This window comes from Budorcas taxicolor, chromosome 11 (genome assembly GCF_023091745.1).
Source record: "Budorcas taxicolor isolate Tak-1 chromosome 11, Takin1.1, whole genome shotgun sequence".
NCBI lineage: Eukaryota > Metazoa > Chordata > Mammalia > Artiodactyla > Bovidae > Budorcas > Budorcas taxicolor.
The window spans coordinates 105,299,080-105,320,752 of record NC_068920.1 but is presented as its reverse complement, the minus strand read 5'-3'; the positions used below and the strand labels follow the sequence as shown (position 1 = coordinate 105,320,752).

At 47.1% G+C, this 21,673-nt stretch overlaps 1 protein-coding gene across 1 annotated transcript in view; it reads left to right on the top strand.

Moving 5' to 3' along the window:
• NCK2 (NCK adaptor protein 2) overlaps positions 1-2,899 on the top strand; it is a 118,136-nt gene extending 115,237 nt beyond the window's left edge. The window contains exon 5 of the mRNA XM_052648371.1: positions 1,678-2,899. Within this exon, the coding sequence (XP_052504331.1) occupies positions 1,678-1,872 (195 nt within the window). The 3' untranslated portion in view covers positions 1,873-2,899. The remainder of the gene's footprint in view (positions 1-1,677) is intronic.
• The last annotated feature ends 18,774 nt before the right edge of the window (positions 2,900-21,673 follow it).

The window sequence follows — 21,673 nt, the reverse complement described above, 5'->3', positions numbered from 1 at the left end:
TGGGCTCTCTGTGGACACAGCCGTGGATTAGACGCAGCCCTGACCAACAGATGTGTCAGGATGTCTTCTGCTGGACAACAGCCAAGGAGATGTTTCAGTGGAAAAGAATCCACGTGCCAGTGCGGGAGACGTGGATTTGATCCCTGGGTTGGGACAATTCCCTGGAGAAGGAAATGACAACCCACTCCAGTGTTCTTGCCTGGAGAATCCCACGGATAGAGGAGCCTGGTGGGCTGTAGTCCATGGGGTCTTGAAGAGTCAGACACGACTGAGCAACTAAGTGACAATAACAACAAAGCCAAGGAGAGTGGAGCTTATCCAGTCTGGGGATGCAGAGGCACCTCCACGTGGCCATTCTGCGCTCTGAGCCCCTCAGGAATGGTTGAGCAGGGAGAGGAACAAAGGGTGGCTCAGAAACAGCAAGAACAGGAGTGACAGTGAGACGGCAGGGTGGGACATCCTTCCCTCTCATTGATTGTCAGTGATTGTCTGTGTCAGCCATCATGTTCCAATCTCATTCCTTGTAGTTATCCACCTTTCCTAGCTGCTTATTGAAGGCACTGTCTTTTTTCTGTTGTGTATTCTTGCCTCCTTTGTCACAGATCAATTGACCCTGAGAGTGTGGATTTATTTCTGGGCTCTCTATTCTGTTCCACTGACTTTTTTTTTTAATCAAAGATTATAATTGTACAATATAGAGAAGTATAAAACAGAATACAATTATCGGAGGATAACTACCGTACAATATTGTGTTGGCCTCTGGCACACATCAACATGAATCACCCACAGGTATACATATGTCCCCTCCCTTCTGAAGCCCCGTCCTGTTTCTCTCTGCATCCCACCCCTCTAGCTTGTCACAGAGCACTGGGTTGAGCTCCCTGTGTCATACAGCAAGTTCCCACTGGCTCCCGTACACATATGGTAATATGTATGTTTCCATGCTATTCTCTCAGTTCGTCCCACTCTCTCCTTCCCCCAGTGTGCCCAAAGGTCTGTTCTCTGTGTCTCTACTGCTGCCCTGCAAATAGGGTCATGAGTACCATCTTCCTACATTCCATACACATGTGTTAATACACAATATTTGTCTTTCTTTTTGTGACTTACTTCACTTTGTATAACAGGCTCTAGGTTCATCCATCTCATTAGGACTCATTCGCATGCATTCTTTTTTTTTGTCTATAACTGAGTAACATTCCAATTGCATATATATATATATATATATACACACACACACACACACCACAGTTTCTATATTCATTCATCTGTCTGTTCCATTGACTTTGGTGTCTATATTTGGGCCAGCACCATGCTGTTGGCTGAGCTCCTAATAGTGATAGAAGCCAGAAGAAGTGTATTTCTAGCCGCTGCCTATGTACAGACCACTTTCTACAAATCCAAGAACTAGCTGGGGAAATGAAAAATGTGTATTGGTTAGCATCGGTGCTGTACATTTCAGAACAAGTCTCCAGTTTTCAAATAGCGAAAGTACATTTTGCACCAAAAGTACTAAGTACAGTGTCACTTTTCTTTGATCCAGAACACGAGCATCTCACCAGCCTCCGGGTGGTTCTAAAGATCAGGAAGTGGCTGCCCTGGGTGTGGACCGGAGCCCAGGCTCCCCAGCCGGTGCACGGAGCCCAGTGGTAACCTGTGTGTGTTCTCTTTCCCCCACAGCCCAGTGACTTCTCCGTGTCTCTCAAAGCATCAGGGAAGAACAAGCATTTCAAGGTTCAGCTGGTGGACAACGTCTACTGCATTGGGCAGCGGCGCTTCCATACCATGGACGAGCTGGTGGAGCACTACAAGAAGGCCCCCATCTTCACCAGCGAGCACGGGGAGAAGCTCTACCTCGTCCGGGCGCTGCAGTGATGCCCCGGGAAGGCGCCCTGGCTGGGCTCTCCTGCAGGCCCCGTTCTCTCCGCCTGGTCCCTTCTTTGTCCAGGTCGGTTATTTGCCACCGCCCCACTCTTTGCCGTCCCGGGCCCTCCCGGCTGGTTTTCGTGATGAGAGGTGGACAGAGCGAGTCGGTTCACTTTATTCCTCCTCCGTGGGAGACAGCCTTAGTCCATTAACACCGCTCGCGCCAGCAGACCCCCTTACAGACCTCGGGCGCCGTGTGGATGCACCAGAGCTGCCCTTATGTCCATGAGCCACAGAGCAGGCGGCACCTGCCTGGGGACCCCCAGTCCTGACCCCAGCAGCTCTCCATCCGTGTCGTTTGCTCTCCCACGGCTCCCGGGCTGTCCGGGGACAACCCTGGGCGCTGTTAGCAATACTGGAACCACCGGGCAAGACGGGAGGGAAGATGCTGTCCAGTGCCTTTGGGGCTGCGCTTGCAATAAAGAAAAGAGGTCCTGGAATGCCGGTTTGCAGAAGAGGGGCCAGAGACTGGGGGAGACGGTGGTTTCGGAAATTTCCCCCCGACGTGCCATCAGCAGAGTGCTCTTTCCTCTTGCCCTTCGGCTCGTTTGAATCTCACAGTGATGTATTTAATTCTCAAAGTCATATGTACCTGTAGCCATTTGTTGACACTAATGCAGATGATTAAGGAAAACAGGTGATCTTTGGGGAGGGAAGCAACCCACACTTCACACACACACACACACACACACACACATACACGCACACACAAAAAAAAAATATATATATATATATATAGTATTTGCTTTACAGGGAAATTTTTCAGGGTTTACAAAAGGATATGTGATTGGTAGTAAGAGACACAGAATGTTTATGAAGAAATTGCATTTTCTTTTCTCTTTACATCCAAACTCGTTTATAGTTCCAATATACAGTCTTGAGATGGCACATTCCTACAATTGAGGAAGGGGCCTTGAGACCTCCTAAACTGCATACTCAGTTTTTTGGATATTGTAATAAAAAAGTATTATGACGAGACCCTGTGTGTGTTCATCCTTTGCCAAGCCTGGACTGAGCAGTGGGGAGGGGGTTCCTATAAGCTTGAGCACTCTGCCCCCAGGGGAGTGCTTTGAGGAGGACTTCTAATAAACTTATTACTTGTGTGTTTTCTTTTTCTACGACCACATTTTTGTATCTTGAAATAATAAATTTCAATTAGCATGACTCCAAGAGAAACCAGAATCTCAAGTTTGGTCTTAAAATTACTCTGCAAATTATATACGTCACCAGCCTGTTATCTGCTAGCCGCCTCTCCTTTCGATTTCCTCTCCCCTCTCCTGCCTGCCTTTCATGCACTGGGGAAGCCGTTGTCCAGCCCCTCTGAGCACTGGGCACTGGGAATACAGAGCCAGAGAGCACTGGCTTGCAGCAGACGTGTGCTCATCTCTCCCTCTTTGCTGGACTCAGCATCCTCGTCCCAGCTCCTTGAGGTGGTCCTGCGATCATACCCATCACACAGACGGAGAAGGTGAGTCAGCAGATGATTGCATGAGGGTGTGGCTGCTGCCTCCTGGAGCAGGTGGCAAGCCCAGGGTCTGGGTTCAGGACCACACCTCCCCCCCGACCCCCCCCCAACGCTCCTCTTTGCAAGTTCATTGTATCTTTAGTTGTTGCCTTTGTTAAACGTTTGATGATAAATCAGAAATTTGGTGTCTGGTACCTGAAATTGATGGGACTTAGGTGACTCAGTGATAAAGAATCTGCCTGCCAATGCAGGAGATGTGGGTTCGATCCCTGGGTCAGGAAGATCCCTTTGAGAAGGAAGCGGCAACCCACTCCAGTATTCTTGCCTGGGAAATCCCGTGGACAGAGCCTGGCGGGCTACAGTCCATGGGGTCTCAAAAGAGTCAGACACGACTTATGAACTAAACAGTCTGAGGTTAGAGCCACCCAGTTACGTAAGAATGGACCTCATAGTGAGTGAGGCAAACCATCATCTTAGACAAAACAGGTAGATCCTGGGCTTTGTCACGGAAATCCCACTTCCTCCCAACTCTCAGATCTTCCTGTCGTGAGTTCCACCTTGACCTCGTGCAGGAGTCCCTCTATACTGAGAGTGCCTGGACACCAAAATACTGATTACACACAGCCATTCGGGAAGAAATAAAGGACACGTTACAAACACGTTTTGGCTTAAGGAACCTCTTTAAGGCTTATGATTGTAACTGACAATTATTTTTAATCTCAGACAACTGAGGGGGGAATCTCTAGCTCCCTGGGGTCAATCAGGATTTGCCTCTGTGAGGTTCCGTGAGGGGGTTTGGGGTGTCCAGCAGGGTCCCCGTGTGGTTTGAAGTGTGGATCACCAGCAGTCCGTCCAGGTACACTTGCGCTGTCACCTTTCTGGATTGGAGGACAGTAACACCTGGTGGCTTGTGGTCTGTGTGACTCTGCTCATATGTTTGTGTTAAATGTGCCTTCATTTTCCAGGAAGAGCCTGTGACTTAGTCTAGAGCCACCAGGATCCCTACACGTGGCTTCTGCAGAATGCCAGACTCATGTTCCTTGGGCACTCAAGCTTCCCATCTGCTCTCCCAAAGTGCCTCTCAAAGGAAACTCTTAACTGGACAAGTCTTGCAGTTCCCTTCCTTGATATCTCCTGAAGATATGCCGTTTCCAAAGCATTTGTGGTGCCATACCGCTGTGTCTTTGGTTTCCATGTGCTGACGGGTTCATGATCTGATCTTTCACCATTCCTACCATGCAGCACCAGAATGCCGAAATAGACCGAAGTTCAGGTGGAGAGTGTAACAGAGTTGGAAAGTTTTCTCTTAAAATTCTACTTTTCAATAAATATAGGTCTGGTTTTGGCCAACTGCTCCCTAGAATCCCTGCGTTTTTCATCAGCAAGTATGTGACTCGTGTATTTAGTATTTCTGCTCTAACACCTGGGCCAGGTGCCATCTGCTGTCCTGGGAAGGGCCAGGCCATCCTTACTGGCCCCGTGACTTCAAGCACATTATCCACCCATTCTGAGTGTTGGCTCACAAGTCAGGAGGGCTGCTTTCACCTCTGTAGTTCACAGGGTTGTGCAAGGTTGACTGGTGTGGCACTCGGGACAGGGTCGTCCTATGTGTGCAGGACCATGGGAGATGCCAGTCAGGCTTCCTTGTGTCGAGTGGTCCACGTGACACCATCCTCGTCCTCATGCCCCTCAGCTTCCTCGGGAGCCCCATCCAGAGCCCTGGCTCCAGGAGGCCCTCTGGAGCGTAGTCCTCACTCTGTGGTTTCGGAGCCAGCCCACCCCGGCTTAGAACTCAGCCTCCTCCAGTGTTCAAGGAGGTTCCAGCTGACTCTGCATCTGGAGCCACCGCCCCTCCTGCCCAGGAGCCATGCTTGATCCTGACCTCACCCTGCATCCTCAGCTTGGCTGACTGGCAAGCCCACACCCTTGGAAGTCACCTCTCTGAGCCCCTTTGTTCTCTCCGTGTTATGTGGAACGAAGCCCCCCACCCTCCTCAGCCTGAGCTGATAGCACCAATAGCCATCGAGGGTCAGGCAAAAGTTGAAACCAACGTCCTGAAGACTTATGCTGAGTCTCAGCTCCTGTCACCGTGACAAAATACTATAGCCGAGTGGCTTAGAAACGTCAGATGTATTCCTGACAGTTCTGGAGGCTGGAGGTCAGGTCACCAGGTCTCGTAGTCAGGCTGTGGCCAGGGCCTGCCCATTTGCAGACATCCACCCTGAACCCTCCAATGGCAGAGAGAGCCAGCTTTTCCTAGGCTGTTCTGATGAGGGTGCTTATGGGGGCTCCACCCTCCTGACACCATCACATGGGGGTAGATGTTAACTTGAAAGTGGAAAGTGTTAGTTGCTCACTCATGTCCAACTCTTGGCGACCCCATGGAGTGGAGCCCCCCAGAGGCTCCTCTGTCCGTGGAATTCTCCATGCAAGAATACAGGAGTGGGTTGCCATTTCTTTCTCCAGGATCTCCCTGACGTGGGATCAAACGTGGGTCTCCCGCATTGCAGGCATTTTCTTTACCATCTGAGCCACCATAAAAGTGGGGGTGATGCACCCTCTCCCAGCAGACAGTACCCCTGGCCAGATACAGTGACTCAGACCTGGAGGGTGACAGCTCCATCCAGGAGAACAGGCTTCTCAAGGGCTCAAGTTCCAGCCTGGAGGGCAGGGGTTCCCGGACCTTCCTGGGCTGTGGGGCCTTGCAGGGCAGGTACTGTCCTGACCTCCGACCCTGTGTGCACACCTGCTGCCTTACAGCCTGCCCTTTCTGGGGTTTAGAGAGAAACATCTGATCATCAGGACTAGGATGGGCTTTTTCTTTTAACTGTATATATTTATTTATATGTATTGTAGAATATTGAATAATATTGGTAAAAATAGCAAACAACGCTAAATATTAGTAAAATTAAGTTTTTCTTTTTGTGTAATTAATAAATAGAAGTTCTGATATGCTTTTCCTATACACCCCCTGGGATGGATGCCTAACCCCAACCCCACAAAGTAAATCGACAGAATGTTGGTCAGTCCAGTAAGGACAGTTGGCAGAAGTCATGGCCCATGATTAAGCCAGTGGACTCGAGAATGACCTTTAAAAAAAATCCTCTTTGCCTGCACCTCCACTTGCATTTCTCCAGCTCAGCTCCGAGCTTCGCAAGCAAACTGGAGAGTCTGTGTTCCTTGCTTGAGGGATCCTGTGACTTGACCGTAAGTCACTGCTGAAGATGGATGAACCCCACAGTAATATAAAGACTCACTGTGACAGTGTCTTAAGATGCATGGCCTCCTTGGCCAGGGATGGGCATTTGAAAAGCCTGGTGGGCTAAAGTCCATGGAGTTGCAAAAAGTCAGACACAACTGAGTAACTGAGTCACCTCAGCTTGGGGATTGGGTTCTACAACCAAAGTTGGGAACCAGAGGACCAGAGCCTTGTACTTGAGCTTCCGTTGATGGTTGAGGACCTGGGGCTCTCCAAGAACAGGTCAGGACCTGCGGAAGCCTCAAGGAAGCACCAAGGAAGCAGTGGTCCTCCCTCCCTGCTTTTCGAAACCTGTGACCTTGGTGTCCACACTGGATGTAAGCCTGAGCCTGACTCAGACCACTCCAGCGGTGTGATCTTCGCCAGGTCCTGAAATCTTTGCACCTTCACGGCCTCAGATGCTCGCATGCAGAGCTGCTGTCAGTCATTTAGGGACAATCTTAGAACTGATAAACATCGTTCATGTAGAGAAGGTGAGCTGCTTTGCACAATAATGTAAAATGCTTAGAACCTTTGTATAACCTGCTAAATGATCCTAATGAAAGAGGACATTGGTGGCTCAGTGGTAGAAGTTGGACACGACTGAGTGACTGAGCACAGCCCAGCCCTACCTCCATCAGTTCCCATCCTCCTCCTCCTCACTTAAATCACTTGCTCCCGCCTTTCTCGGGCAGTACGCCACCCCCACTCCAGCCTGTACCACCTCTTTGTCCCCTACCCTTGGTACATGATGCTCTGCCCCCTATTCCCCCTGTGCTCTGCTGCACTAAGTGGGGACTGCTAGCCTCTCTTGACTTCCCTAATTCCTTCCCTCAACCGCCCTCCTGGGTCCATCCACTCCCTCCTCCCCGTGGACCCTTGGCTGTCCAGACTCTGGACCAGGTGGGCTCCCACTGCCCCCGACTCTCTGCTCCTCAGCGTCTCCTGATCCGAAACGCATTCTCACAATTCCACACACAGCCTGTACCTGGCACTTTGCCGCCCTCTGCGACCATTTTTTGTACCTTGAGTGACTCTGCCCATCGGACTCATGTCCCAAGCTCACCTGGTTTCCTTGTCAAAAAGCCCCTCTCGGAAGACCTCGGGTTTGTCTGTGTGGGCTGCTAGCCAGCCTTTCTGTGTCTCTGTATCGGTTCTCTTCCATCAGACTAGTTTAGGTTGAACAATATGAAATTGCCTTTCTTCCCCACAGGTCAAAATGGTTGAATGTTGGCAGTGTCTTAAGGTTCACCCTAAAAACTTTTCTCAAAGTTCTTAGCACTGTGCTCCTTGTATGTCATAGGTTCTTAGCAAATATCTGTTGATTGATTAACAACAGAAAAAGAGAACCTATAAAATACAATGGACATGAGTTTGAGCCGAACTCCAGGAGATAGTGAAGGACAGGGAAGCCTGGCATGCTGCAGTCCATGGGATCTCAAAGAGTCAGACAGTACTTAGCTACTGAACAACAAGAATAAGATACAAAGGTCACATCCTTCTCTCTGGTGTAATGAGAGTTAAACCAAACGCACCTTAAAAACACTCGAAGGGAGGCCTTGGCTCAGTCACTTGCTTGCCAGAGAATGTATTCTAGGTCCCAGGGGTACTTTGACTTCATGCAAACTTTGAATGGGACCCATCAGGCCCCTGTGTCTCCATCTCTGATAAGATCACATGTCATCTGGGAATGAGCCAGGGTCTCGTTCAGTAGAGCTATTATTTCATATCTGTCTAATCTCCACAGAATCTCTGGAAAATTCTTTAAGTGTGTGTTAGTCACTCAGTCGTGTCTGACCCTTTGTGACCCCATGGACTGTCGCCTGCCAGGCTCTGTCCACTGAATTCTCCAGGCAAGAATACTGGAGTGGGTTGGTCATTCCCTTCTCCAGGGGATCTTCCCAACCCAGGGACAGAACCCAAATCTCCTGCATTGTGGGCAGATTCTTTAGCATCTGAGCCACCAGAGAAGCCCCGAAAAATCCTTTAAACTAAGCACTAAATGTGGCCTGTGACCACTGTGAGTTTTTTTTTTAAATTGTGGTAAAATACTGATAGCTTTACCGGCCTCACTATTTTTAAGTGTTTGGCTCAGTGACACTAAATAAATTCACATTGTTGTACAGCCATTCCCACCATCATCTCCAGAACTTCTTTTTCATATAAAATTGAAACTCTCCCCCAGCCCCTGGCCCCTACCATCTACTTTCTGTCTCTTTGTATTTGATTCCCCTGGGGACCTCATAAGAATGAAATCATGCTGTATTTGTCCTTTTGTGAGCTTATTTTGCTCAGCATAATGTCCTCAAAATTCATCGATCTTGTAGCAGGTATCAGAAATTTCTTCCTTTTGAAGGCTGCATAATAGCATCACCGACTGAATGGACATGAATTTAAGCAAACTCCAGGAGAGAGGTGAAGGACAGGGAAGCCTGGAGTGCTGCAGTCCATGGGGTCGCAAAGAGTCGGACACGACTGAGCACCTGAGCAACAGCAACAATATTCCACTGTGTGTATATACTATATTTTACTTGTTTATCACTTGATGGATACTTGGGTGGCTTCCACCTTTGGTATATTGTGAATAGTGCTGCTATGAACATGGGTGTGCAGTATCCCACTTTTAATTTTCTGGGGCACATACCCAGATATGAAACTGTCAGATCATGTGGTCAGATAGTTTTCTATTTTCAATTGGCAGGGAACCTCCATACTATTTCCACAGTGGCTGTACCATTTTATATTCTCGTCAGCAGGGCAGAAGTCTTTCTATTTCTCCACATTCTCGTAACACTTGTAGTGTTCTGTTTTCTTGATAGCAGCCATCCTAATCCATATGGCAGTTGTAACACTTTTATAAGGCTTGGAGAAAATGCCACACCATTAGAACTTGGTCTCACATCCACAACTATCTGTGGAAGCTTACGTTTCAGTGTCCACATATCCTCATTGGCAATTACAAGAACACTCAGCACTATACTATCTCGAAAGATTAATTGCTATGTATCTTCATCCACAGGTGTAATGCAGAGAATACAGTTTACCAGTTATTGCATGCTGGCCCCTGTGCTGGCTTGTGTGCAGATTAGCGCAGAGCTGGTGGTGCGGGGAAGGTCCCCCCGCTGGAAAGAGGGTAAAGGGAGCAAGGGAGGGGGACTGCACAAAGATGAGGGAACCAGACTCTGTTGGTACCTGAAAAGAGAAGGGGACAGTGGTACAGCTGGTACAGAGATTTGATGACCCAATATCGGTAGGATATCTGCATGGTGGCTCCCGTCTCCCTAAGAAGTATGAGGCTCACAGTGGGAGATTTTTGTGTTCTTAAGGCTTTTGAATATAGAAAAGAAAGATTATTAAAAAAGAAGTTAGTTCAGTTAAAAAAAATAGTTACAAAATCCTGGTTCTTCCTTAAATTTTAAAATCCAACTTACAAATCTTTTTCTATTTTCAAACTCAACATTGAGCAATTCCTTTTAATTACTTTGATTAATGTCTATTTTCATTTAAAAAATTGAATTAAATAAACTCTAAGTATTTCAAATTGCATTTATGTTTATTAATTAAATTTCCTTTTCTAAGTGCTTAAGTTATATAATTAGCAAACCTTTACAAGTACTTAAGTAATCCTTGAAAATCTAATTAAATATAGTTAAGCCCTCAGCTCTCTTAAATGCTCTGTTTATATATTTACTGACTCCAACCTAAATTCAAAAGTCTAAAATCAATTATACATTTTAAATCAACAAAATTTTGATTACAAATTCTCAAATTTTGTAAATACATTAACCCAATTGTACAGATTTTATTTCAAAAATAGTAATGCTATAATTTAATTCAATTAAACGGCTATATATTTGGGCTTCTCTGGTGGTCTAGTGGTCGGGAGTCAGCCTGCCAGTGCAGGAGACACAGGTTCGATCCCTGTTCGATTCACTGCAATGAAGAGCAGTCCCTGCTCACTCAACTAGAGAAAGCCTGTGTGCAGCAATGAAGACTCAGCACAGCCAAAATAAATAAAAATAAACAAATACACATATTTAATTCAAAAGTCTTCCTAGGCTTAAGAAAAGAAATCGTCATCCCCAAGAATGCTGCCATAACTTCCCTGAGAGGAATCTGGGTTCACCGTTTGGACTGGGGGATTTTTATGATGGGGGAAGTCCCGGCCCAGACATCCACCAACTAGGTTCCAGCTGAGACCCCCGCACCAGGGTGGGCGGGTCTAAGCTCAGCCTCTGCTGTGCCGTTGTCCCCTTCCAGGCAGAGCTCCTAGGGACTCCAGGGGCCCAGTGGCTGTTTCTCTGCTCCTGGAGGCCTGTAGTGGCTTCCACCTTATTAGCTGCTGCCAACCTCCAAGGTGGCCCGTTCTGCGGGGCTTCTTCCCACACGTATCCTGCCAGGGCCACACCCTTAAATGGGCATCTGGTACCTTGTGCTTGTGTTCAGTCGCTCAGTCATGTCCGACTCTTTTTGACCCTACAGAGCAAATATTCAAAATGGATAACTAACGAGGACCTACTTACAGTGCAGGGAACTCTGGTCCATGTTATGTGGCAGCCTGGATGGGAGCAAAGTGTGGGAGAGAATGGTTACATGTATATGTATGGTTGTGTCCCTTCGCTGTTCACCTGAAACTACCGCAGCGTTGTTAATCGGCTGTATCCCATTACAAAATTAGAAGTTTAAAATAAATTTTAAAAATTGAAAAAAATTAAAACAGAGCAAGACCCTACAGGGTTTCCCAGGGGCAGTCTCAAGTAGGTCTTTGCACATGACAATTGGGGGGAAAAAATGGGAAATACATTCAAATTATCCACTAGGTTAAAAATCATTGCAGTATCTTGGGACTTTGCTAACCCCTCTTAGATTTCAGATTTCAAGGTCCTTTGTCTGAAAACCCAGTTAAAATGTACAGCCGATCCACACCGATTGGACGAGCTTTCCCAGTCACTTTTGACACCCACAGACCAGCCGTCAGACCAGCTTCTCTTCCTCCCGGCCTCCCTGCTCTCCATGACCCCGGGTCCTTCCTGAGGACAGATTTACACAAAGGCTTCTCTCACAGCCATCTCTCTGTCCCTTGAGGTCCCTGGGCTGAGTCCCTGGGTAGCAATGGAAGTCGCAGTTAAAGGCAGCAACACAATCAGTCTATTGTGTGAGCTATAAGTCATCCAGAGGGCAGTGGGGCCCAGGGCTGAGTCACCAGGCACACCTGCCTGGCCCCTCCCTCAGAGCTTGGATGGGCGGGGCTTCCTGGATGCCTGGCCTGGGGCCACCTCTCCCGCCTCCTGCTGCCGCTTTCGTCCAGACTCTGCCTTCTCTCCACCAGCACTGAGGGGCAGAGTGCAGGCCCTGGACACAACAGCCTCCAGCCCACCCTAGTTCTTGAGCCAGTTGTGACCAGAATTAGGAGGCCCCACACCAGAGTTAGAGGCTGGGCAGAAACTGGTCATGTGCCAGGTCCAGGCTCAGAATATTAGGGCTGAGCCCCGTCCGGCCTTTCCTGAAACCTTCAAGCCATAGCATTTCCAGCCAGATTGAGCAACTGGCCAGCTGTGCAGCAGCCCAGGGTCTGGAGGCTGGGGCAGTGAGCCTGGGGTGTACAGGGAACCCAAGGATGACAGTCAGAACCAGACCTGGTAAAGAGACCGACTGGGTGAGCCCTGGGGAACCAGCGCCTTCAAAGGGTTTAAACACGGAGCAAATGCATGGATACAGTTGGTGTCCAAGGCAGGGCTGGCAGGCCCAACTGACAGGGATCTGGGAATCCTCTCCTGGGATAGTCCAGGAGGGTGGTCAGAGCTGAGGGTAAGTTCCACAAAGACAGGACGACATTCTGGGGTAGCCAGGGCAGCTTTGAAGTGAGCCTGCTGCTGACCTGAGCTGCCCAGCCTGGCCCGCACTAGCCTTGTGCAGCTCCTGGGCACTGGAAATGTGATGAGTCTACACAGACGTAGTGAACGAACTTATGGTTCCCAGGGGGAATGATGGAGGGAAGGGATAGCTAGGGAGTTTGTGATGGACATGTACACACTGCTATATTTTAAATGGGTAACAACAAGGACCTACTGTATACCACAAGGAGCTCTGCTCAATGTTATATAGCAGTCTGGATGGGAGGAGGGTTTGGAGAATGGATACATGTATATGTATGGCTGAGTCCCTTTGTGTACACCTGAAACTATCACAACATTCTTAATCAGCTCTACGCCAATATAAAATAAAAAGTTTAAAACAAAAGAAATGTGGCGAGTCCAGGTATGCTGAAGTATAAATTACACACCCAATTGTGAAGACACCCTGAGAAATGGAAAAAAGCTCATTAATATGTTTCCATACTGACAATATATGTTGAAATTCTGTCTAGGTAATATTACAATATGTTGAAATGAAATGTATTGGATATAGTGGGTTAAAGAAAATGCTGTATTGAAGTAAATTCCAACCTCTTCCTTTTCCCTTTTAAACTGTATCTATGAAAGAATTTAAAATGACATAATTGGGTCGCATTGTATCTTATGGGACAGAGTTGCTCTGGGCTGTTTATCTGCCTGAATTCCCCAGGTCCCCCAGCTGGGTCCCTCTGTCTCCTTCCAGCCTCTGCCCCACTCTCACTCCTGAACAATTCTGTCCTCGGAGTGCAGTGTGGCCTTGACAGGGACAGGATGCTCCAGTGCAGGAATGGAAAGAAAACAACAAAGCTCCTGGAAAGTAAAAAAATGAGCCACCCTTATTAATAAATTTATCAGAGGGATTGGGCAGTAGTTTGAGAAAATCTTCTAGAATGGAGAAAAGAGATAGGAAAACTATAGGATGTACAAGGGGAACTAGCAGTAAACTATGAAAAGGGGAGAAAAAAGGCCCCAAGTTCAGGGAGATGGAGGAGAGGGTACTGGTCTGTTGCCACAGGAAGTTGATAGAAAACGTTGAAAACTGAATACCCAGAATAGAGTAGTCTTACCACATTATGCAGATATTAGGTCCAGAAGAGCTGCTAGGTTCTCGTCTGGAGAGAAGATGGAGGGGGCACTGCAAATCCAAGAAGGGGACAGACCAGCCAGCCCACCACCCCAGACCCCTTTCCCTTTCTTGTAACAGGAGATACAATCCCAGACAAAATAAAGACAAAAATGTGAAAGGCAAAGCTTTTAGAGGGTGCCTCAAACAATATTTTTGTGAATTTGAACTGGAAAAAAATTTGTAAAATGTGGAAATCTTAAATAGTAGACAAATGCAACTCCATTAAAAAGGAATTTCCATTTCTCAAAAGAAGTTTGTCAGCATTTCCCGAGCTGGGTTTTGTAACCACATTAACGTAGGTTGTCTCTGCCCCTTTGTCAAGATTATTAACAAGGTGTCTATATATGGTGAGTCTACTCTGAATTCTATTCTGTTTGCTAGTGTTTATGCCAGTAACACGCTGTCTCTATAATAATTAGTACAGTGATTAGTGTGCTGTGCTCTGCTCTGTGCTCGGTCATGTCTGACTCTTTGTGGCCCTGTTAACTGTAGCCCGCCAGGCTCCTCCAGCCATGGAATTCTCCAGGCTAGAATACTGGAGTGGGTTGCAGTTTCCTCCTCCAGGGGACCTAGAAGCTCTGTATTAATTATTGACACCAGGCAGCATTAATCTGGTCTTTCCTGGTAGCTCAGCTGGTAGAGAATCCGCCTGCAATGCAGGAAACCCCGGTTCGATTTCTGAGTTGGGAAGATCCCCTGGAGAAGGGATAGGCTGCCCACTCCATTCTTGGGCTTCCCTGGTGGCTCAGACAGTAAAGAATCTGCCTGCAATGCAGGAGACCTGGGTTCGATCCTTGGTTTGGGAAGATCCCCTGGAGGAGGTCATGACAATCCACTCCAGTATTCTCACGTGGAGAATCCGCATGGACAGAGGAGCCTGGTGGGCTACAGACCATGGGGTCACAGAGAGTCAGACATGACTGAGCGACCAAGCACAGCGCAGCAGCATTAATTCTCTAAGTTTGTTCTAAGTGGTTCCACCTATTCTAGGCCCTTTGTGTTTCCATTTACATTTTAGAAACAGCTGGTTAACTTCTACAAAAATTAAAAAGGTTTGTTTGGATTTTGATTGGGTCTGTTTTGAATGTATGGATCAATTGAAAACAATCAAACCTTCCACCCTATGAATAAAGTCTATATTTCCATCAATTTAAATCTTCAATTTCCCTCAGCAAGGTTTTGCAGTTTTAAGGGCATAGATCTTTTGCTTCTTCAGTCAGATGTATTGGTAAGTACTTAATATAGTTGACGTGATATTAAATGAAATTGATTTTCATTTCAATTTCCAATCGTTTGTTCCTAGGATATACGTATGTAAGATTTTTGTGTCTGGATTTTGTATGCTGCAGCTTCTCTAAACTCCTCAATTCTAACAGCTTTTTTTGTGAATCCCATCAGGTTTTTGGTGAAACAGTTCCATTATCTGGGATCTAAGAGGAGGAGGTGTTACAGAATGAGGGGGCTGCGCTCACCTGGCAGGCTTCTAGGAGGTAATAACAGAGTGGGTGAAGCTGCTGCTGGAGGCAAGCCTGGGGCTCCTTCCTCTGCCTCCCCCAGTGCTTCCTGTTGGCCACATCCGGCCAGAAGCTGGCATCACTTCGGGTCCACCCTCTGATGCAGAGTGGGGAGATTTCATCTAGAACCAGTCATGTGGCCACAACGCCTGCGTGGCTGTGTGAGGAGAGTGGGTGTGCGGACTGGGAGCAGCAGGTGTGGGCTGAGCACGGGCCCTGCAGCCCCACCTGGTCACCATGGATGCAGCTGGGTCTGCTGGGCGGCTCTGGAGATCTGCTCCTCCTGGAGTCTGCTCCTGCTTTCCCTAGCATCCCGAAAGCCACCTCACAGCCTGTCATAACACCCTTTTGCTTCACTCAGCTCATATGGGCTCTGTCTCGCAGCAAACCCCGAGGAATATGACTGCAGTGTGGGCATTGTCTTGGAAAGCGAAGGCAGAAGCCGATGTCCAGATACAGCTGAGTGGTGAGGCTAGACCAGAGGGACAGTGGGATGCTGACCGCAGAGGTGTCCCACCTCAGGCCTGGCCTAACCTGGGGTCCTGGTAAACATGGGCCTGGACGGACCAACATTTGGGCAAAAAGCATGAATTAGGCCCCTCTGAGCTGCATGAGAGTGAATTCTAGGTGGTTAGTCCTGGCCGGAATCCAGCATTCCCACTTTGCTGCAGAAGAAAGTGGATGGTGTGTATATAAAATGAAATACTACTCAGCCATTAAAAGGAATGAAATAATGCCATTTGTAGCGCCATGGATGGACCTAGAGAGAGTCATACTGAGTGAAGTAAGACAGAAGGAGAAATACCATATGACATCCTTTATATGGGGAATATAAAAAGAAATAATACAAATGAACTTACTTACAAAACAGATACAGACTCACAGGGAATGAATTTATGGTTGCCATGGGAGTATGATGTGGGGAAGGGATAGTTAGGGAGTCTGGGATGGACATGTACTCTCTGCTGTATTTAAAATGGATAACCAACAAGGACCTGCTGTATAGCACACAGAACTCTGCTCAGTGTTATATGGAAGCCTGGATGGGAGGGGGCTTTGGGGGAGAATCAGTACACATACGTTTATGGCTGAGTCCCTTTGCTGTCCACCTAAACTATCACAACATTGTAAGTCAGTTATGCGTGCATGAGCGCTCAGGCGCTTCAGTCCTGTCCCACTCTTTGCGACCCTATAGACTGTAGCCCACCAGGCTCCTCTGTCCGTGGGATTCTCCAGGCAAGAATACTGGAGTGGGTTGCCATGCCCTCCTTCCTGACTCAGGGATCAAACCCGTGTTGCTTATGTTTCCTGCTTTGGCAGACAGGTTCTTTACCACCAGCGCCACCTGGGAAGCCCCATCTGCTATACTCCAGTATAAAATAAAATGTTAAAAAGAAAGAAGTAGATGATAGAAAATATATTTAGAATTATAGGAAGTCACATCTTAAACACTGTGACCAGCTTCTGGTACATATGTGGCTCTTGGTCAATTGTGCCCAGGATGGTGTTACAGAAGAACAGAGTGGAATCTGCTATTTTATCCAAACTGGAGACTCATCTTGATGCCCGTGCACACTGGGCCATCACTGGACGTGGCCATCACCTAAAAGCCAGCAAGAAGCAGCAGTTACTGGAACTTGGAGGCAGGGAGGAGCAGGCACCAAGAAATCCAGACAAAGGCTCATGACCATTTTCTCTTGTGTCAAACTTACATAAAAGCAGCTTCCCTAGGACCCTATATATATCAATCCATGAAGTACTTCTCCAATTAAAGCAGTGAGAGGCTGTTTAATTATAACAGGGCAGATAATACACAATACATCAAACATTTGTTTTACATCCAAAAACTCTAGAAACAGAAATCAATAGCTTCACGCAGGAACGCACTTACTTGTGGGGGACCAGCCATGCCAAGCACACCCACAACAACTCATTTTCCTTCTAATTCATTTCTGGGATGGAAACATGAAAAGTGATTTCAAGAAGGAAAATGATTGGGTGGAAATCTGGCCGGTTTTCTCAAGAACTGAATCACTCTTTTGTTTCCTGCCCTGCAGGGTGAGACTGTCAGCTGAAACTGGGTCTCTGCTGTATCCACACGGTCACAGGCCTGCTCAGAGGCAGAGGAAGCTGTGTCTGGCCATGGCCCTGCTCTGGGACTGGACACCAAGGAGAAGGAAGGGCAGACCCTCCAAGGCCGGGTGCCACCATCTCAGGACCGTGGGGGAAGATTCCAAAGTGATGCGGTGCTGGAGGCAGATGAGGTCCAGCGTGAATTAGGACCAGACTTGCACTCAGTTGTCATGAAGATGAAAGAAACAAAAAGGAACAATGAATTCAACCAATGAGGGCTTTTATTAAAAATCCAAATCAACCAATTTTGTCCACACGTGCAGACCCAGAAGAAGCTTGCCTTCCTGGCCTATACTTAGCCCTAAGCCTGGCACATGTACCTGTTCTTTTATTTTATTTATTTATTTATTTAGGTGAGAAGTGGATTTATTTAGAGACAAATAGTGTGGGCCATCTCAGAAGGCGGGTGCAGATTGTGCGTGCCAAGTCGCTTCAGTCGTTTCCAAATCTGTGTGACCCCGTGGACTGTAGCCCGCCAGGCTCCTCAGTCCATGGGATTCTCCAGGCAAGAACACTGGAGTGGGTGCAGACTGTGCCTGCTCTTTTAATAAATGATTGTTAAGTGATGATGAAACCAAGGCTGAGAGTGAAAAACTATGAGTAACAAAATTCCTGGGGTGGCAAGGCCAGCCTATCGGTGGCATTTGTTTTTTGAAAAAATGGGCCAGATGTGTAATCCTGGTGACAGAAGCTGGAAGCAGAAGCTGTAAGCATCTCTGAGCCCAAACGGAGCCTTTAGGAGGGATCTCAGAGTGGTAGGAGGTGCGGAAGGCAGGGACTCGGATGGAACATCATAGCAGCCACTGTTAGCAAAATGGATGGAAGGAAATGAACTTCTTGGCTCCCTTCCAGCCGAACAGCCCCAGTCCGCTGGCAGCCCCCTGCCACCAGCCACAGATCTTATCCGCCCCCCCCCACCCCCCAACTCTGGAAGGCCCAGAGCCCGGATATAACATAATACAGATGATTACTGAGTAAGATCCTCAATCCAACACTTTCCAAGTCTTAAAGCTGCCTATTAAAAATTGATTTTATTTTCCCTGAGTTAAATGAATTAAGCATCTTGCTATAAGGCTCCCTCTCATACTCCCAGTACACAAATCACACATATTTTTTGAGATCTCCCATGATCATGAACTTCAAGGCTGTATATAGTCACCCTGCTTTTTCAGCTTCTATGCAGAGTACATCATGTGAAATGCTGGGCTGGATGAAGCTCAAGCTGGAATCAAGGTTGCTGGAAGAAACATTAACAACCTCAGACATGCAGATGACACCACCCTAATGGCAGAAAGAGAAGAGAAACTAAAGAGCTTCTTGATGAAAGTGAAAGAGGAGAGTGAAAAAGTTGGCTTAAGACTCAACATTCAAAAAACAAAGATCCGGTCCCATCACTTCACAGCAAATAGATGGGGAAACAATAGAAACACTGACAGACTTTATTTTCTTAGGCTCCAAAATCACTGTGGACAGTGGCTGTGGCCATGAAATTAAAGGACACTTGGAAGAAAACTATGACAAACCTGGGCAGCATTTTAAAAAGCAGAGACATTACTTTGTTAACAAAGGCCCATATAGTTGAAGCTATGGTTTTTCCAGTAGTCATATACGGATGTGAGAGTTGGACCATAAAGGAAGGTGAACACCCAAGAATTGATGCTTTCAAACTGTGGTGCTGGAGAAGACTCTTGAGAGACCCTCAGAGACCAAGGAGATCAAACCAGTCAGTCCTAAAGGAAGTCAACCCTGGATATTCACTGGAAGGACTGATGCTGAAGCTGAAGCTCCAATACTTTGGCCACTTGATGTGAAGAGCTGACTCATTGGAAAAGACCCTGATGCTGGGAAAGATTGAGGACAGGAGGAGAAGGGCGTGACAGAGGATGAGATAGTTGGATGGCATCACGGATTCAATGGACATGAGTTTGAGCAAAGTCGGGGAGATACTGAAGGACAGGGGAGCCTGGTGTGTTGCAGTCCATATGGTCACAAAGAATTGGACACGACTGAAAGACTGAACAGCAACAACAGTGGATGGACAAAAGCCCTGAGGGGTCCTGCACCAGGAAAAGCCCCCTCGGAGCTTGAGAGCATGGTTTTGCAGGACTCACCACAGAGCACAAGGAGAACCAGGCACCGGAAGGCAGACTCTGGGCTTTGCGAGGGGGCCTTATCCAAGGCCCTTCTGAGAGGGGCCCCTGTGGGAGGCACATTTTTGATTCGAGGAGCACCTGCTTGGGTGTCTCTGACTCTGGACAACTGGGAGGACCTGACATTTCCAGCGGAAACTCTGGAAGCCCCCCAGGGCCTTTCCTTGCTGGAGTCTTAGATTCAAAAAAGGTGTGAATGGGGATATTCAGTTTCCTTCTAGATCAGGGCCAGTTTAATAGACAACAGTGCAATTCACAGATGTCATTTTAAATTTCCCAGTAGCCATGTGTATTTGACATTAATTTTACCAATATATTTAACACAATAGATCAATAAAATTTTATCTCAACATGTAGTCAAAAAATTATTATTGAAATATTTTTTTTAAACCTAGTTTCTTTTTTTTTTTTTAATTAATTTATTTCTTTATTTTACTTTTTGGCAGCATGTGGAATCTCAGTTCTCTGACCAGGGATCGAACTCACAATCCCTGCATTGGAAGCAAAGAGTCTTAACCATTGGACCACCAAGGAAATCCTCAATATCTTCTTTTTTTTGAAATTTTCTAAGTAAAAATTATGTTCATAATTCAGGGTATATTTGACCCTCAAACACACCTCAGGTCAGACCAGACTCACTCCAAGAGCTCCATGGTCTTGGGTGGTGATGCTTCTGGATGAGACAGCCCAGCCCTTGATTGCCAGGCTCAACCCTTGCAGGAGAAAGGAAGCTGGGCTCCAGGCTTACTCTAATCCACAGAAGTATTGAGTTCAATTCTGCTTTCCTCTCTGAGATGGTTAATTTTGTTTCAACTTGACTGGGTTAGGGGAAGCCTCACTAGCTGGTCAAACATCATTTCTGGATGTGTCTGTGAGGGTGTTTCCAGAATATGTTAAAATCTAAATCCATGAAGTCAAAACTACATTGAGGTACCATCGCACTCTGGTCAGAGTGGCCATCATCAAAAAAATCAACAGACAATAAATGCTGGAGAGGCTGTGAAGAAAAGGGAATCCTCTTATCCTGTTGGTGGGAATGTAAATTGGTGCAGCCACTAGGGAGAACAGTAAGGAGGTTCCTTAAGAAACTGAAACCAGAGCTACCACGTGATCCAGCAATCCTTCTCCTGGGCACATATCTGGGAAAGACAAAAGCTCTAATTTAAAAAGATACATGCTCCTCAGCATTTATAGCAGCATTATTTACAATAGTCAGGATGGAAGCAGCATATCAGCAGACAAATGGACAAGAAGATGTGGTCCATATATACAATGGAATACCACTCAGCCACAGAAAATAATGAAATAATGCCGCTTACAGCAACACAGATGGACCTAGAGACGATCATACTAAGTGAAGTAAGTCAGACAGAGAAAGACAAGTACCATATGATGTCATATATATGTGGGATCTTAAAGAAATGATACAGATGAACTTATTTACAAAAATAGAAACACAGAGAGCGAATTTATGGTTGCCAAAGGGGATGGGGGGAGGGATAAATTAGGTTGGGATTAACAGATGTGCACTACTATATATGAAATAGATAACCAACAAGGACCTGCTGTGCAGCACAGGGAACCATGCTCAATATCTTGTAATAACCTATAAAAGAATCAGAGCTGCCCCCACCCCTCCTTCTGTATTTCTGCCTTCTTCCCACTTACTGTCTCCTCCTGGGGGCTGGAGGTCTTACGAGCGGAGGGGTGGTCACCCAGCCACACTCCCCATTCCCCACCCACTGCTCTTTGTCATTTTCACTGGGACACCCCTCCCCCAAAATCCTACAAGACCAAGCTGCAGATCAATTTATCTTGATTTCCTTTTGCAGCAGAAGGTCCCAACCTTCCAGGGCTGTCTGGAGAAAAACATGTGAAGATCCAGAAGAAGTCACTTCAAGGCAGTGTGGGATGGTATGTATCAGGCCAGGCATGATGGCAGGTATCATGACCTGGGCAGTGAGGTCCCGGCTGCAAGACCTCCAACAAGCCCTTCCTGCTCTGTGTTCCGGAATGAAAGCACCATGTGTGCATGCTCAGCCGTGTCTGACTCTGCGACCCCCTGAACTATAGCCAGGCTCCTCTGTCCACGGGATTTTCCAAGCAAGAATACTGGAGTGGGTTACCATGCCTTCCTCCAGGGGATCCTCCCAACCCAAGAATTGAACCTGCGTCTCCTGGGTCTCCTGCATTGGCATTTGGACTTTTTACCACATTGCCACCTTGGAAG